Source organism: Lytechinus pictus, chromosome 8 (genome assembly GCF_037042905.1).
Source record: "Lytechinus pictus isolate F3 Inbred chromosome 8, Lp3.0, whole genome shotgun sequence".
NCBI lineage: Eukaryota > Metazoa > Echinodermata > Echinoidea > Temnopleuroida > Toxopneustidae > Lytechinus > Lytechinus pictus.
In genome coordinates this window covers 18,234,105-18,251,687 of record NC_087252.1, presented here as the reverse complement: position 1 = coordinate 18,251,687, position 17,583 = coordinate 18,234,105, and the positions used below count along the sequence as shown (strand labels likewise).

The window sequence follows — 17,583 nt, the reverse complement described above, 5'->3', positions numbered from 1 at the left end:
TGTTCTTCTTGTACATTCTACTTAACCCATATCTTTACTTTTTAGCGTCAAGTTTTATTGAACATATTAGATTTCCCTTTTACCTCATCTTATATCTCTATCCAAATCAAGTCTATCTCCTCCCACGTCCCCTCAACTCATCTTCTCCCCCTTCCTCTCTCTCTCCCTTAACCTATACGATGTTTTAACCTCATTATAATGTTTTAATGAGGCATACGATCATCCGAAGAAGTCTGATCATTACAAAATAAACATCATTGTAATCACCTGATCACTGTCGTGAGCAGAACATACTGTTCCGTTTTGATAATCACCACACAACCACGCGTCCTGTTATTACAATTTAAAGCTCAGAATCAAAAATTAAAGCTCAGAATATTTAAATTTCAGAATCACGGGGCGCCCACCCCCTTTGTATTGTGTAAGATAAAAGGGAACATTGTAGTATAATCGCTTGTAAACTTGAAAAAAAAAACCGCTATTTGAAATTTAAGCACGTTATTTAAGCCCATCACTCATTGATTAAAATTATTTAAACAGGCTGTTTAAACTTTAAACTTTTAAATTTAAACAAGAAGTTGTTTGAACCTTTAGACAGGTTATGTAAACATTGAAACAAGTTGTCTATGAAGATTGAACAAATCTTTAAAGAAGTTCTTTAAAAAGTTTTAACAATTGTTTATAAGTTTAAAATATGCTGTTTAGAGTGACGGCCTTAAATGCAATTTGCCTAATAAAAACAGTTTTTTTTTTACAGTTAATATTGTTTATTTAATACGTTCCGATAAAATAATGTCAATATCTATGTTAACACATGACCTATAGGCCGACATGTACTACGAAAAAACATATGATAAATGGAAATACACACTTAAAAATAGGTAGTCAAAAATGACCCTATAACAGTCATTTTTGACCCCATTCTCAGGGTCAACTATACACCGAACCCATTGGGGTCATTTATGACCCACTAGATGTAGTCAAATGATTTTGACTACAATGGTAGTCAACAAATGACCCAAATGAAGTAAAAAATTACTACAAAAAGGTCAAAATTTGACTACATTTAAATTAAAAGGGGTCAAATGCAATAGACAGTAGGGTCATTTCATTCCTCCATCCTTTCACTTCAATGTAGTCAATTTCAACTTCAATGTAGTCAGATTTTGACTTCAGTGGTTAGTTGTATCCGACTACTTGTAAGCTTAACACATTAATTAGACACAAAAATTAAAAGATTATTGTGCATAAACAAATAATTTATTTATAAAGAACATATTAGATGCTTCCAAAACACTAAATAGCAATACAAGAGTGGTAACATTTAAAATTTGATCCTAAAAAGTACACTGTCAAATTGAAAAGCACTGAAGCATTTTCTAACATTATTAAGACATTACAGATTTTATAATTTGCTTTTCAAATAGTTGACCTTGATTGATCAATGATGTGGTAGTAGGCCAAATATCTGATCTGTATGCTTTTTTCTTGAATAAATTCATCTGGTTTGACTGCATTGACATCATAAATAGAGAAGATTCATCTTGACAAAACCAATTATCAATTACTGACCTGACAGTTATGATCCAATTCTCGTCGGAACGCCCTCTAGAGAAGATGGCTTTCGACCAGGATGGCCGAAACTGTCAGGTCAGTAATTGATATTGGTTTTGTCAAGATGAATCTTCTCTATTGAAGATCTGTATGCCATCTACAAAGTGTCTGCATCAGATTCACATGGAGTGATGGCATTTACACACGCATATGATACACCACATCTGACACCTAGATGTTATTACATGAATTGTCCCCAAGAAAAGCTGCATATCATCTGCATTCCTGTTTACCCAATTTTTTTACACTGATGTACATTAATACTGAATAAGTTACAGGATAACATGGAAGTAAATTTGCTTAATTAATTTAAAACAAATTCAATTTCAGTTCATATCGAAAAAGTACGAATTAAAACATGAATTTCTTCACTTGTGTTCGCCACCAATCAAGCTGTATTGCTGATCGATCCATAAACACTATGTATCGGGCTCATTTCATTGGGTTTTACACATGTATTGTACCATTTTAAAGTCATATTAATGTATTTACATTGGGTTTTTGAACAGGAAGGACCTTTTGGAAAATTCCCTCTATAAAATTATATTTGTAACTATTTCAAAGAAATACTTCTACACATTCTATGTAACTCTATTGCAACTCGGGAGCAGTAGCTGCAAGTCCAACATCTGAAAAATGCTTTGTCAGCAAACAGCAATGTACCAAGGGTCACACCAATTCTTAAACTGAAACTTGCTATAATTTACAATTCTATCAGTTACATCATTTTTTTTAATCAGTTAATAGTTGTCATTCTATCAGTTAAATTCAAAGTTGAAATTAATCAAATTCTAATAATGTATCAGTTAAATTCAAACTTGCTATTTGCAGTAATATCAGTTAAATTTAAACTTGCCGTGTATTATAATTCCATCAGTAAAAGTAAAACTTGCTATTTGTAACACTTCAATTGTAAAAAGGCAATACAACTCAATTACCACACATTACATCACTTATTCATAGATTCTAGTCATTTCACTGGCGCAATCACACCTTGTGATCACATGGTATTTTACCCCTTGTTTGGGGTGTTTTTTGTCAATTAAAATCCTTGTTTGGGGTAAATTTGACCACTTTTGGTGAATCCTAGCTTGGGGTCATTTTTGAAAGTATACACATGAGTGGCCACCCTCTCCTCTCACAATCACACCAAGGTTAGTACAATGATCCCAAGCTAAACATTGATAAGTATGCAGTTCAGCATATTATTTTCATTTTCATTAAATTCTAGTTTGAAGGGCCTATGTAGTTCAGTACATCCAGTGGTATAAATAACATCAACTCGCGGAACTCAAAATACGAATCACAATTTGGATATGCGCCTTGGTTATGGCATAGTATAATAAATGGCATAGTATAATGAATGAGGGCTAAGGTCTTTGAATTCTGCTACCAGAATATTAATGTCAAGAAAACAATATCACACAGTGGTAATTATGTCAAAACTTGCTTAATGTGTCTGCTATATATTAACTTATGTACATTAAATGTTATCTGTGCAAACATTTTGGCTTAAACCTAGTCTATAAATTTAACTGATCGAAAAACCATAATTTGCCACAAAAATGACAAGTTTGAGCTTTTTGTCACAAACCCATCTTCTAAAGCCACTAGCATTAATTTGCAGAGATACAATTTAAAACGCAGAGGTATTTAGCAGACAAAATGAAAATGTTGGCATACTTGCCACTTTGCAATTTTGTTTGTTTTGTTGCTTGCAAAATTTAAAATCAAAATGTGGTATTGGAATTTGGATACCCTTTGTACCCCCCTGTATACGAATGACTAAAATAGATTTGAAAAGGATAGGCAGTGAAATTGATACGCATTTATCTGATGTCACAAAGGAACCCTAAAGGCGCATGCGTACACACGCAAGCAATTGAAGATGCTGCTTAAGTACGCACGTGGAGCTGCTGCCTTGAGGAATTGACGTACCTCGATACCTGAACTTGTAAAATCCATTTTAGTATTGAATTTCATACATGGCATACAGACATATCCAAATTAGAATTTTGAGTTCTGCTGAACTGACATTGACCATTAAATGGTTGAAAATTAAGTATGAAGGACATATGTCCTTAATGACCTCACACAGGAGGAGGTGTTCCTGTCTTTGGCATTTACCTGGTACAGAACTTTTTGAATAAACTCCCATGTAGTATAGCACGCAGATGGATACTCCAGGTCAAGTACATAAAACAACTTGAAACACACATCAACAGCCTTCAGAAGGCTGTCTTGCTTAAGGGCACGGCCCTCAACCACAGCAAAATATTGTGCTGGCGCTTTCTGTGGGCCAAGGGCCAGGACAAATGGTTGCCGCCTCTTTGACATGAGTCCATCCAAGTATTAAGGGAGGTTTGTCCCTATCTGTAAAAAGAGAAAATAAATCTACTGATTAATTTACATTTAAAAAATAAATCTAGATATTTTCTGTCTGCGTACTTAATTCTTACTGGTAAGTGGGTTGTAGATAGATATAGCTTTAGCATGGTCCTGATGTACATTGTGTGCACACACTTTGCTGGTCGAGGAACAATATTTGACTATACTGCCTGGCGTTTGACATCATGGGTCAGTCTGTCAAATCTATATAGTGAGGGTAACTACTGTAACTTGACCATGATCATGATAGAAGTTGTCATATAAACTTAACCTTTCTTTATATCACAGTTCTAAAGATCTATCACAGATCTAGGTGTAGAGTGAGAGTCGAGTTCTATTAGGGACCTGTCAGCTGAACTTCAATTAGCAAACATGGAAAGTTTGGGCTGCATGTGGGATGTGCTACAAATGTTGTAGTGCGACAAGCATGCAAATTCTGCAGTTAATCGAACCATAATCAAAATGATACAGAGATGCCAGTGACTTTGGTCACATTTTCCTGAAACGCTAATAAAATTTCTTGAAAATATGAATTTTTAATCTTGTTAATTGTACTGGAGATGCTGAAAAAAATTTCCTGAAGTCTGGCATCTCCGATGATAACAATTAAGTAAAACAGATCTATGCAATACAAACTGTGTGAGCATCACATCAGCCAAACTGTTGTTGTCTTGATGAACGTGTCCCATTCTTTACATATCACTTTCAACCAAATGGAGTACTTGAGGCATTTCTTTCATTTTATGTGCAAGAAGATATACAAAAACATCCTCCAATTGGATATATCCCATCTGCATCCCACCTCTATACCCAAACATTTCATTTAGTAGGCACTAAAATTTACTCCATACTTACCGGCTGAAAATCAATGGACTCCATTGCTTCTTTCACCGTAGCCCTGGATTTCTTTGCGTTTGACAGTTTTCCTGTAGGCAGTATCAAGGGCAGTGCTGTCAGACCTGCATCCTGTGCACTTTGATCATCTATATCCGAAAGGAAAACAAACTTCAATTAAAATAGAGCAATTCCATGGTAAATATTTTAACACTGAATCGCATCTTTTTTACAACAGTATACAAAATTATTGAAAGGCAAAATATTACAGAAAATACCCCGGGTGGGGGTGGTGGTGGTGGGGGCACTCAATATTGAAGTTCGCACCATGTGCGATCAAAAAGACCCCCTTTTTTGGACTGCTGTCACCCAAAGACCCCCGTTTTTTCCATTTGATGACCCAATTTTTTTCTGTCACCCAAAGACCCATGAATTTTGCACTCTCTGACCCAAAAATTTCCCAAATTTTTGATTTTCAGAAAAATGCCATTTAATCACACTAAAAAAGAGCCCATTGTTTAGCTTGGTGTGTCACCGAAAAACCCAGATTTTAGACTGTCACTGAAAGACACCCTATTTTTTTACTTGTCACCCAAAGACCCCCTATTTTTCATTTGTCACCCAAAGACCCCCTATTTTTCATTTGAACGCATCACCGAAAGACCCCTATGTTCGAGATGTGTGATCTTACTCGTACGTCACTTTCATATTGAGTGCCCCTCCCCCCGGGGAATATATGTACCGGCTTGCACTTGTGGACTTTGCTTTTCTCCATACTGCAGTAGTTTTTTTGCCAGTTCTTGAGTCCATTTCATGATTAATCTGTCAGACACATCCCCATGAACTGCTCTGAAATCACCATCTATCTGTGATGCAAATTAAAATGCATAAAGAAGGATTGTAAAACCTTGATTCAGTATGGTAATTTTGGGGTGGGCACATGTGTAATGTCTAATTGCAAAATGAATATCCAGCAACCAAGGAGCTAGGCCTTGATTATGTTAATGACACCTGGCAAAAGATACATGTAGGGAAGTATATTATTATCAGTAGTACCAAATAAAAACAGGCAGAATTTGGTAGACTTTTGTTACTGGTCCTGGCAGGCAAAAAAGATCAATGAGGAATTTTATTTGGGTTTTTGAGAAGCACACCTCAAGAATTAATGCTTTACTGTACTTTTGACATAAACCAAGAAAACAAAAGTTACCCCATACCATGTTAGGGACATCAAAGAGTCGAGGCCATTGCAACTCGATGTCATGCACGGTAGATTTCTTCTCTGAGTGAATTTCTTCTTGTCTTTTCAGTGCAGTCTTCTTCATGAATTCCACCACTTTAGGGATAGGGCTATTATTATGTTGAAGCCATTGCTTCATTTCTTCCAAGTTCTCCGGCTCCATATCTTTTTCTGAAAAAGACAAGGTGATAAAAAACAAAATCAATAGTAGGCTACCTACAGCAAACCCTAAACTACCTTTTACAAAAAGTTAAAGTCCTTCTCAAGCCTTTCGGCCCATAGAGCGGCGCCTATCTCCATTTCAATAAACCTAGGCCACATAGGAAAGTAGAGAAACTACAGCAGGGGGTTAGTCCACTGGTAGCCATGTGTTTAACTTCCCTACTCCATTCTTCTAATGTCGAGTGCCTGACAAGAAAGCAGTAGGTACCATTTTTAAAGCCTTTGGTATGGCCCGGCTGGGGTTCAAACCCACAACCCCCCGATCATGAGGCGGACGCTCTAACCACTAGGCCACCATGCCGGTGACACCTGTTTAAGGCTCTAAAATTTGACGGCAATCAATCCTAAGATCTAGTGCACTGATGTAAGTCCCCGGGGGGGGGGGGGGGGTCTGTCCTCATTGAAAGGGGGGGGTATCATGCTTGACCAATAATTCACGTAAAAAGGGTGTTTTTTTACAATCATGCACGTAAATAGGGTCTCAAAATCACAAAAAATCAAGAAAAAGGGTCACTTTTTTTAAACCGATGAGTTACGCATTCAGTGTCTTAAAAAAAAATTCACCTTACCTGTGTACTTAGGGCTAATTGCATGTTCATTTAACACTACAGTTTATCACAATGATGGAATATTCCCAAATCCCAGCCAAAAACACTTTGCACATGCCCGCAAACACTTGAATTAGCCCGACCTCATGCACGGAAAGCAAAGCATATATCACTATTTGCTTGGTTTGAAAATAGTTATTACTTGCTTTGGGGATTACTTACTTAGGGTAGCAAATTACCGATAATCATACTTATTTAGGGTGTATATTTTTGCATTTGTAAATACTTGTTTAGGATGCTTTAGGCAAGTCCTTGGTCATGCATGATACCCCCCTTTCAATGAGGACAGACCCCCCCTGGGATGTAAGTTCCTGACCAGATGCACTGCAGGAATCAGACTAAGCTTCCTGTAAAAATTTATCTAAACTAGTTATAGGTTTCTTGTAAGAGGTTGGAACATGCCTTTGATGCAAGTTGATTAAGTGTTACAAGCAACATCAAAAAAAAAAAAAACATGCAGATGATTTTAAAGTGCGCTCTACAAATTTAAAGCGTAAACTCACAGCCTCAACACACTTTGAGAGAAATGGCATTGATCACTTTCACCCAAAAGACACTCCATTTAGCATCATCCAGGGATGCAGCTGCTATTGGGCACAGAACCCTATTCAGCCTACATCTAGAAGAACAATATTGCAACTGGGACCAGCTCTCGGAGTCCCCGAATATTATACCGGTAGCTGAGACAATAAGCAATTAGTTCCGTGGCCAAGGGAATTTCAATCAAACATACAAATCATGGCTGCGCTGGGACTTGAACACACAACCTTAAGATCTGGAGTACAATGCCCTACCGATTGAGCTAACTTGATCACAAGCAATCTGCTGAGCATCATGAGGTGAAAATTGGTAGACCAAAGACTGGTCTGTGGAATGTGGAACATTATAAATCATCTGATAATTCTGAAGATTGTAATCAAGTAAGCCTACCAAACCCAACTTGAACTTGAAGATGAGCCAGTAATAATTAAACATTCAATGTTCACAAAGCATGCAACAAAACTTAAACTAGGCACATTAACATACCTTTAGATTTTAGTTCTTCAATTTTGTCCTTGGTTGATGGTTCTTTCTGGTTCTCCTCACTTAAACTTGAAGGTTCCAAAGATGTCCACCCTTGCTTTGGCATTCTCTTTCTCACATTTTTCAACCTTTCTTCGATGAAGCCCTTTGCATGTTCACCCTCTACTGCTTGTGTATACCATGCTTCCTATGTGCGAAATTTATACAAAGAAATACATGTAACAGCAATGAGTGAATATACAGCACCTACTTTACAGAACAACCTAAAAAAGTGTAACATTTAAGTGTAAAAGTTTTGTTCAATTCAGTATTTAAACACTTATGATGGTGCAAAATAGTTGACAACGCATATTGTTGTTATCGAACAACAGAAAGAATATGGCACGAGAGAAACCGAAATGCCACCAATAAGCGTTAGATGAGTCCGGTATTTTCTCTTCTGTTCAAAGTTATTGTTCATGGGGAAAGCCATATGGTACAATGGGACAAAAACAACTTGTTGATAACAACACAATTTTCTGCTTCCATTGATGTTCTTTTAACGTGATTAAACTTATACTTACATAACCAGGTCCTTCAACATCTTTCAGTGCTGGAAATTGTTGAATCATGGATATTGCCATGCCCACCTTCTGTTCAGCAGATGGTCTATTATTATAAAGATCCAAGAAGAAAGGAAAAAATAATGATCTACTACAGATACCTATAAGATAATATAAGAACAAATTTGTCTTTTATTAGTAAATAGATTTTGCACTCATTCATCTTCCAGATGCTCCCTGCTGCCTTTAAACTATGCTGCATACTTTTTAGCAGCACAGCAAGGGCAATCATCTTCCAGTGATGTCACTGCACCATGACCCTCATGCATCTGAACAAGTTTGGAGATGAATATTGATTGTAACTGTCTTTTCATTTTCTATTGAAAAGTTATCTTCAGAAACCTGAAACAGTCAAAGTTTTGTAACAAAGCAAATATTTCAGTTAATTTTTATAATGAAACTTCCCCCCCCCCCCAATTTTAAGAGTTGTTGAATCATATCAGGGATATGAAAATCATCAATTTATCTTTTCTCCTTCTACCTGACGGTTGAGAACTTATATCCATCCCTCATATATCCCCAGACAGGGCATGCATAAGCTGGCAGCAAACCTGCATTTCACCACTTTTGTGAAAAATAGCTTTTGACTGGTCTAAGCTCCAACCCTGGTCTATTGATTTTGTTAGTTGTTTGGAAATTTTTGAGTATTTTCTTACTTGTTTCCATATTTCTCCATGAGGTGGGATACAACTATTCTCACCATTCTTCGTCTGTTAGAGGCACTCTGTGGTCCACCTTCTTCAAGTTCACCGAGAATGGACTGGCCACCAGCAGCCTTTTCCAGAATAGCACTTATGTCCTAGAATTTAAGAAAAAAACAAATATTTGAACGGTTATTTTTATTATACCAGTATTTTTTTTTCAGTTAGGCCAGAAAAAAATTATTTGTTACTCGTTAAAGTACATGGGAATTAGAATTTACTTCTTGTCAGAACTGTTTAAATTTATACCATGTGAGGCATTTTCTTGAGATTTGACAAAAATACTTTTTGTTATCAAAAGTTTTTGTTAACGAGTTGATATGTACATGTAATTATGTATAGTGCAATGAATAACGAAATACAAAATGTTTACATCAATCTGATTTTGTAGGCCTATTATTCAGCATGACTCCTATTTTGCTCAAAATATTGGGTTTTTATTATTGATTATTATTTTTTTTTATTGAAAGGCAGTCCTCTCAAAAATTTAAATGAACGTCCAATTTTGCAATTCTAAACATCCAATTCTAAAAATTTCAGGGTCCCAAATCCAATATTTGTCTATTTGTCAAAACTCTATTCATTTTCAAAATGCAATTTTTTGCGTTAATTTTCAACTGTCCAAAAATCTGACCGAACGTCCAATTTTGCGATGTAAGCTGTGCTTACGATTTAAAACGACGCTTGCGCGTCTTTTCTAACATTGGCGTACAAAATTGTACATGCCGGCTTAACATCAAAAAAAAATTTCAGGGTCCAAAATCCAATATTTGTCTTCATATCAGACACAAAACTCTATTCATTTTCAAAATGCAATTTTTTGCGTTAATTTTCAACTGTCCAAAAATTCAACTGAACATCCAATTTTGCGATGTAAGCTGTGCTTACGATTTAACTCATTCGCGACAGAGGGCCTGTCAGAGAGGATTTCAATGACCACTCTTCCCATTGGCAACTTGAGAGTCTAATCTATACTTAGTGTGGAACACAGCACTTACTTATGGGGATATAAGATTTCAGAGTAATAAGACATTGGCCCTATGCAACCTGTAGGAGCTTTACATGGGATGAATGATAGACATAAATCTTAAGAAATAACATCTTTATGAAAAAATAAATTCCTGCAGTTATAAGAATACATTTTACTTGTGAGAAAAACAATTGTTAGTACTTCCAAGTCATTTATGATGCACCACATACCTAACTGAAAATGGAATAGTCTAGACATACAGGGTTCAATAAAGTTCAATAAACTTATCATACCATATAGGTTCATCAATTTCGGAATAGGGGTATCAACATAATGGGGAAATATGTCAAACAGAAGATACAGTGGCTAAATATCATATTCATTGCATACACACTGGGTTGTGTGTATGCGTAAAGCACACAAGCACATAGACATTGCATGGGACATTGTACTGTGTGTTGTAGGCACAGAGATACGATCTTACGTATACTAGAGAGGGAACTCTTTCCGCGTGTTTTCCCATAGGTTTTGTACATAGCCAACATGGCTGCCGGCGGACAATTTGAAGGATGATTTTGGAGGGTCAATGTTTTATTCATGAGAATGACGTCAAAATACGCATAATGCACTTGTATGATTGGATTAAACGCTAATGTTTTATTCATGTACGGTACTCATGCATTAAACATTTTTTTCCGTCCCACAATTCCCTACGATATCTGTGCGAAGTGTCGTTCTTTTGGACTCTGCAAATTTGAAGTTTCTGAAACGAAATAGCTAGACTAATTATCTGTTTATAGAATTGATGTTCGAAATCATGGTTTCTGAGTGAACTTCATTGGAGCGGAAAATCTTGAAGGGAACATCAATACTATTCTAATGACATTCCATAGGAATAAAAGTAAGTTACGCTCATTTTCATGTTTTGATCTCACTTGCAAATTGTAATGTGTTTGCCGGGGTTCGGGGCTCATCCTGTATTACGCACTATGTAAACCTGAATTTCAATATTTCTTTTGCCTGATTTCCAAATAAGTGTGATCATTGAGTTTCTCAAAAAATACTATATCTAGGACTAGGGGTCTATATAGTTTGTCGTAGATCTAGACATTCATCGGAATGCTTCATGTAGGTCCAAAGTAAACCTTTATTTCAGTTTTATTGTGATTAGACAATTATCAGGGGTAGATGTGGACTTGTTTCCGACCTCCTGTTTTTTAGTAACGACAAACTGTCGATTTTAGGCCTATTCAAATTTAGGTCAATGTAGGGATATGGTCAGAGCGGGATCCGGCCTTTGATATCGCCGATGCTAGCCGGCTAGCGAGATTGTCGATGTAGTCATGGGGTATGAAAATAGCGGGGACGGACTAGGCCCAAACTTCGAGCTTGAAAGTTGAAGTTTAGGCCTAGTCCGTCCCCTCTATTTCATCTTCATATGAATAAGTATAATTCTCGGCAGTTTATTTTATTCAGGAACGCTTTACTTCAGAATAATCAGTGTTGAAATACGATTGACTTAGCATTAATGTCTGTTATGTTAAGTGTTACTAAGTCTTAGATTCTGGGCTCCCGCCCGCTGCGCGGGCGGGAGCTCTCTGGGTTACATGATGCCATGCACTGCAATGGCAATGCCAATGTCAACGTGTTATTTTGTGAAATTACTTAAGCTTAACGAAATACTACAATCATGTAAGTTTACATAGTAAAGACACAAATATGTTTGACACTCAAGACAAATTTCTTACCTTCAAACACAGCAACTAAACCACCTAATCCCCACTTATTTAGGAGCCTCTCCATCATCAACACCAACTAAGCGGTCGCATGCAGACTGCAGTAAAAAATTTGCAACTAACTTGCTTGAGACGTACGTACGGTATACGGTACCGGTACGCGGCGGGAAATTCGAAATCGATATACTCACCATACATTGAGTGATTCGACCTGAAGTAAAATAGTTCTTTGATAAAAATAATATATATCACAACGCAAATGAAGTGAAATACATGGAAAGTTTTAAAATGTTGTTTCTTTCACACTGATTAAATTTGTTTGCTATTACAACATTACAAGTATTAGCAAAATAACTATTGATTATTGAACAATGCACACAGTAATATATCCCTCCGCCGTTCAACTTCCATTGCAGTCATTTTGATGATGACTCTTTAGGCAAGTTATTTTTCCACTTCATACACCTAGTCATTTTTAACTTCCGGCGCAGTCAAAAAGCCAAAAGGCAAAGTAAACAGTGAAAGGTTGACCCCATATGCAGTCAAATTTGACTACATCCAGGGTTATTTTGAAATGACCTCCCAAACTAGTCAAATTTTGACTACCTATTTTTAAGTGTGTAGGAAGATAGTTAGGCGTATGATGGGAAATGGGAATCATCAGTGTTATTAAGGAATGGGATGCAACAAAGGGTACAAAAACGTCCGATACTCCAAAAAATAGAACCCTTCCTTTTCCCTTGCTGCCCCCCTCTATCTCTCTCTCTCTCCCTCCCTGTCCGTTTATTTCTGTCCTCTATTATTTAATATTTCGTACAAGTATTATCATTTATTCACTTTGCAATCAAGTTCAGATTTTATTTTCAAATGTCAATTTATTGGTTAAATAATCATAAAAACTCTGTGATTTTCCCAACTTTTTTTTATACAAAACTGTCACGATAGCTTCTCGGAAAGCCTTTATAATTGTGAAAGACACTCGTATTCATATTCGTGAAGATAATCATGGTAATATCACTATTCGTTATTTGCTCGATTATCTCACGCATAATGCCCGCCACGGATGGTCAATGAAGTCTATATACTCTAATAAAGAAAGCTCTCAGAGCAATACCATATTTTTTATTATCTCCATGCACGTTGTTACGATATTAAAGAAATATCCAACAGATAACAAAAATAATTTACTTAGATTATTTTCCTCTTTTTTATTTACATGAAAAATAAAGCACAAAGTGAAAAAAAGAATGATCTTAAGAGTCAGTTCTGGTTAATCCCAAAATAATAATCCGAATTAGCTGGCAAAGAGTTCTTAAGTTAAAGCCCACAATGCTGGCGATGATGACATTGATGTTGAAATGCCATGGATAATTAGAGTCACTGTAAGGACTTGAAATGTCCGTGAAGACAAAGTTGATAACAACAAAGTTTAATTTAATTTTTGATATTTAATTCTCAAAAAATAAAGCATGGCTGCTCAAACTGTTAAGCAACTACTGTAGGGCCGAAGTTAAGTTATTTCGCCTAGTCGACTTATAAAAAAGTTATATGTCGACATATCACTTTTTTACAAGTCGACTTAATTGGCAAGATAAAATATCTTGCCATGTCAACATGCCATTTTTTAAAGTCGACTCGGCAAGATAACTTATCTCGGCATGTCGACATAATTAGACTGCTGTCAAGTCGATGGCACTTTAAGATATTTCGTTATTATTTTTCTTACATCATTTTCGTTCACTCGAACTGCCTGCGAGGAGAAATCTGTAAGTTCTTTACTATAACAATTAATGTATAGGCTTCTAAACTGTGTTTACTGTAAAAGTTTGATATAATTTCTAATATCAATTTTATTGCCTGTTTTTTTTTTCAGGGTACAGGTCAAAGTTCAAGAGAGATGCGCTGAAGGCCCACAATAAGTATCGTGCGCAGCACGGCGCTCCTGCATTGAAACTGGACGGTAGAATGAACAAGTACGCGCAGGACTGGGCGGATAAATGCGCAAAGAAGGCCCAGTTATCACACAGAACTGAACACAAGTACGGAGAGAATATTCATTACGCTTACGACTCAACTGGAATTGAAAGCATAACAGGTAGGTTATATACACCAGGGGCCGCGGACCCCCCCCCCCCCACCTTCCCCTCTAACACACCTTTTATACAGTTAACAGGGGCCGCGGAACGATTTTCAAAGTGGGGGGGGGGGGGGGCTGACCATGCTAAAAATCAGAATCATATGGTCATTTTTACGTTTTTGTACACGGTTTTGAAAAAAAGTGGAGAGGGGGGGGGGGGGTGAAGCCCCCCCCCCCCCCCCGGTTCCGCGGCCCCTGGTAAATGTGTATATACAAAATTACAATCTTAATTATGATTTTGGTTTAACCTAATCAGTTCCCCACTTTCAAAACCGTATATCTGAGCGCACAATGTTTCTCCTAATCACCCATTTGTCTTGTATAAACAAAATATCAAAGGGCACTCGACCTCGAGAATTCAATCGACCTAGTTTACGATGGGATAACCAGCTTCGCAATTTTCTTCCATGAACAAAAAATACTTTTCAAAATTATTGGTCAGGCAAAAAAAGAAAAATCGTAGTCGGCAGGATTCGAACCTGCGCGGGGAGACCCCAATAGATTTCTAGTCTATCGCCTTGACCGCTCGGCCACGACTACTTGGTGAAGTGTCAGTATGTTGGAAAGATAATGATGGGATAATCCCCTATATGTTGTTCTATAATGTATCGAAGTTTCCTCAAAGGAATATTATGTGGCTTTATTTCATTTTTAACTCACACCAAACTTAAGACTTTTTTTGTTTATTTTTGGAATTCATATCATTATCACAAATGTTGTTATTCATTACTGTTGTTTTAGTATAACTAGTAGTAGTAGTAAGAGAAGTAGTATATAATAGTTCTAGCAGTAGTAGACTAGTATAGTAGCAGCATGCAGCGTCAGCAGTATAGTAGTATAGTGGTAGTTGTAGAGTAGTACCGTAGTATAGTAGTAGTATATAGTAGTATAGTAGTAGTAGTAGTAGTAGTAGCAGCAGCAGTAGTAGTAGTAGTAGTAGTAGTAGTAGTAGTAGTAGTAGTAGTAGTAGTAGTAGTAGTAGTAGTAGTAGTAGTATTAGTAGTAGTAGTAGTAGTAGTAGTAGTAGTAGTAGAAGAAGAAGTAGTAGTATAATAAAATATATAGTAGTAGTAATAGTATTATTACTAGGCCTACTTATGGGCATAATGATTATAATCATTATTTAAACCTAATAAGAAAAAAATGTGATTTGATTGTTAGCCCCATCATATGGCCTACTCAATCTCCATTTAACATTTTTGGAAATCTGTCTTATATTTCTTTAAAAAATAGCCCTTGGGAGGTTGGGGCGATATCCCAGTAATTTGGAAGGGGGCGAGGTAACTTGATTTCTTTTTATATCTAATTTACTTTTATGTTATTTTTAATGACTTATTTATTTTTCTTATTTCTATTCATTTTTTTTTTTTGGGGGGGGGGGGGCGGTATTGTAGGAAAAACAATTGTTTTCAAAATACTATTCTCTGTTTACTACTAGTATCATTCCATATTTCATTTGAAAGTCATAGTGGCGACCCTCTGCCCCTCTGTCCCGGAGCTGCCCCCGATCCAATTAGGTATAGGCATAATCATAATACTCTGATACTAGCCCCAGCCACATCAACGAAATGAATCCCAATTCAACCGATGGCATGCCATGCACTGGAAATAACGTAATCATATATACTGGTCTGACTGGAGTCAGTTTCACACTGTGACCTATTACATAGACAGATGTCAACTTCCACACGATATAAGTGGGAGATATCATAACACCTATTGATAGATAAACCATGTAGAGACCATAATCTAATTATGACGTAATAATGAGTGTTAGTTTGAGTTGTATATTCCTTTTGATATAATCATATGGTAGCGTGATGAGTACTTATACTGAGGCGAGTAGTAGGCCAAAGTTGCATTTGACCTCTATCATGTCTATATACAATAGTTAGTAGGTGTTTCATGCAGACAGCAGCATGCATAAGTTCGTCTTCGAATATTCCAATATGTTTTCAAAACAAAATTGCTTTGAGCAAATTAATTTGGCTACTAGAAGAAGAATGTTGCTACACCGACTCAGTGGCAGCGGAACGAATATCGAAGGGTGGGGGAGGAGGGGATAAAGCCCCCACTTTTTCACTAAAAGGTGAAAATGATCATCATCACAATGTCATAATTTCATGCATGGTCAACCCCCTCCCCCTTCAAAATATTTCCGCGGCTCATATCATTGATAAACCTTAGTGTGAATATATGGATCTTTGAAGTCATGTACGAGTGAATACAAACCAAAGGCAAATATTGCACTTGATATGTTGTGGTTAATGATTAAGCGTAATTGATATTTTATATTCATAATCTGTCTTTGAGCCCCCCCCCCGGCTTTACATCCCTTCTTACATTTTTTTGTCATCATCATAATGAATGATCAAACTTGGTCGACAGTGATTACGGTAATATGCATATATCATGCATTTTACCATCATCACACATCATTATCGTTAACACTCAAATATCATCCATCCATCCATCATAATCATCATCATCATCATCACCATCATCATCATCATCATCACCATCATCATCATCATCACCCCCATTATCACTCAATCATCATCTACAATCATCACCATCATCCATCATCATCATCATCACCACCACCCAAACCACCACCGCCACCAGTACCGAAAGCACCTTCACCAACGCCCAATAGCGAAATAAGCCCCCAACCCCCAAAATATATAAATCGATTTAATAGAAAAATGAATGAATAAATATATCTATAAATTCATCTACAATAAGTGAATTAACATATCTAAAGATAAATAAATTAATTAAATAATTCATAAATAAAATATATATAGCTTTTGTTGGCAGTATCCCCACCCTCGGCAGCAGTTCCGACACCACTTCCATTCATAGCTCAAAGTCAGGAGTCATTATCAATAGCACGATTATTTATTAACTTAATAAATAATCGTGCTATTTAAAATGTAATGAATCTCCCTCTACCGTTCTCGATTACGAGTAAGTACGGTAGTCGTGGCCGAGTGGTTAAGGCGATAGACTAGAAATCTATTGGGGTCTCCCCGCGCAGGTTCGAACCCTGCCGACTACGATATTTTTCCATTTTGTTGTCAATTTTATTGTGGGTGATTAGGTTTTATATGTCCAACTGATTAGACGAAAAATTCTGAAATGTGACATGAATGTACATGTCTATGTTTTAGCTGTTTCTAAAAATGTTTCTCATTTTTTCAACTGCAGGGCGTCGATCTTTGTAAACCGGTTTTTTTTCTCTTCAAAACTGTACAGACCAACCCCGACGCAGTATAAAATTAATGAAACAAAATAAGTGAATAGATAAGTAAATAAATGAATAAGATTTTCAATAATCCAAAGTCATCGATATTGGTACAAATGCAATGCATAACACAATGGCCGCGTAGAAGGGAGGGGGTGACTGAGGGGTGTGGAAAAAAGTGATTTTCTGTGAAAATGAAAGAAAATAAATGTTTATTTGAATAGGAAAAGGGGGAAAGAAAGAAAGAAAATGACCACCTGT

The 17,583-nt window shown here is 36.6% G+C and overlaps 1 protein-coding gene and 2 non-coding genes across 4 annotated transcripts; 1 reads left to right on the top strand and 2 right to left on the bottom strand.

Moving 5' to 3' along the window:
* Positions 1-1,238: 1,238 nt before the first annotated feature.
* LOC135155087 (uncharacterized) lies at positions 1,239-12,060 on the bottom strand. 2 transcript variants are annotated; one of them, XM_064103697.1, is made up of 8 exons: positions 11,951-12,060; positions 9,188-9,330; positions 8,493-8,577; positions 7,933-8,116; positions 6,054-6,247; positions 5,579-5,702; positions 4,858-4,985; positions 1,239-3,987 (listed from the first exon to the last, which is right to left on the bottom strand). In XM_064103697.1, the coding sequence occupies exons 2-8, from the start codon at positions 9,232-9,234 to the stop codon at positions 3,967-3,969; spliced, it is 783 nt and encodes a 260-aa protein (XP_063959767.1). In that variant the 5' UTR covers positions 9,235-9,330; positions 11,951-12,060; the 3' UTR covers positions 1,239-3,966. The 2 variants fall into 2 exon arrangements, with proteins under 2 accessions (XP_063959767.1, XP_063959768.1); XM_064103698.1 differs by having other exon boundaries at positions 9,232-9,330.
* Positions 12,061-14,533: 2,473 nt separating this feature from the next.
* TRNAS-AGA (transfer RNA serine (anticodon AGA)) lies at positions 14,534-14,615 on the bottom strand. Its single transcript has one exon. It is a non-coding gene; the product is annotated as a tRNA-Ser (tRNA).
* A 2,439-nt stretch (positions 14,616-17,054) lies between these two features.
* Positions 17,055-17,136, top strand: TRNAS-AGA (transfer RNA serine (anticodon AGA)). Its single transcript has one exon. It is a non-coding gene; the product is annotated as a tRNA-Ser (tRNA).
* The last annotated feature ends 447 nt before the right edge of the window (positions 17,137-17,583 follow it).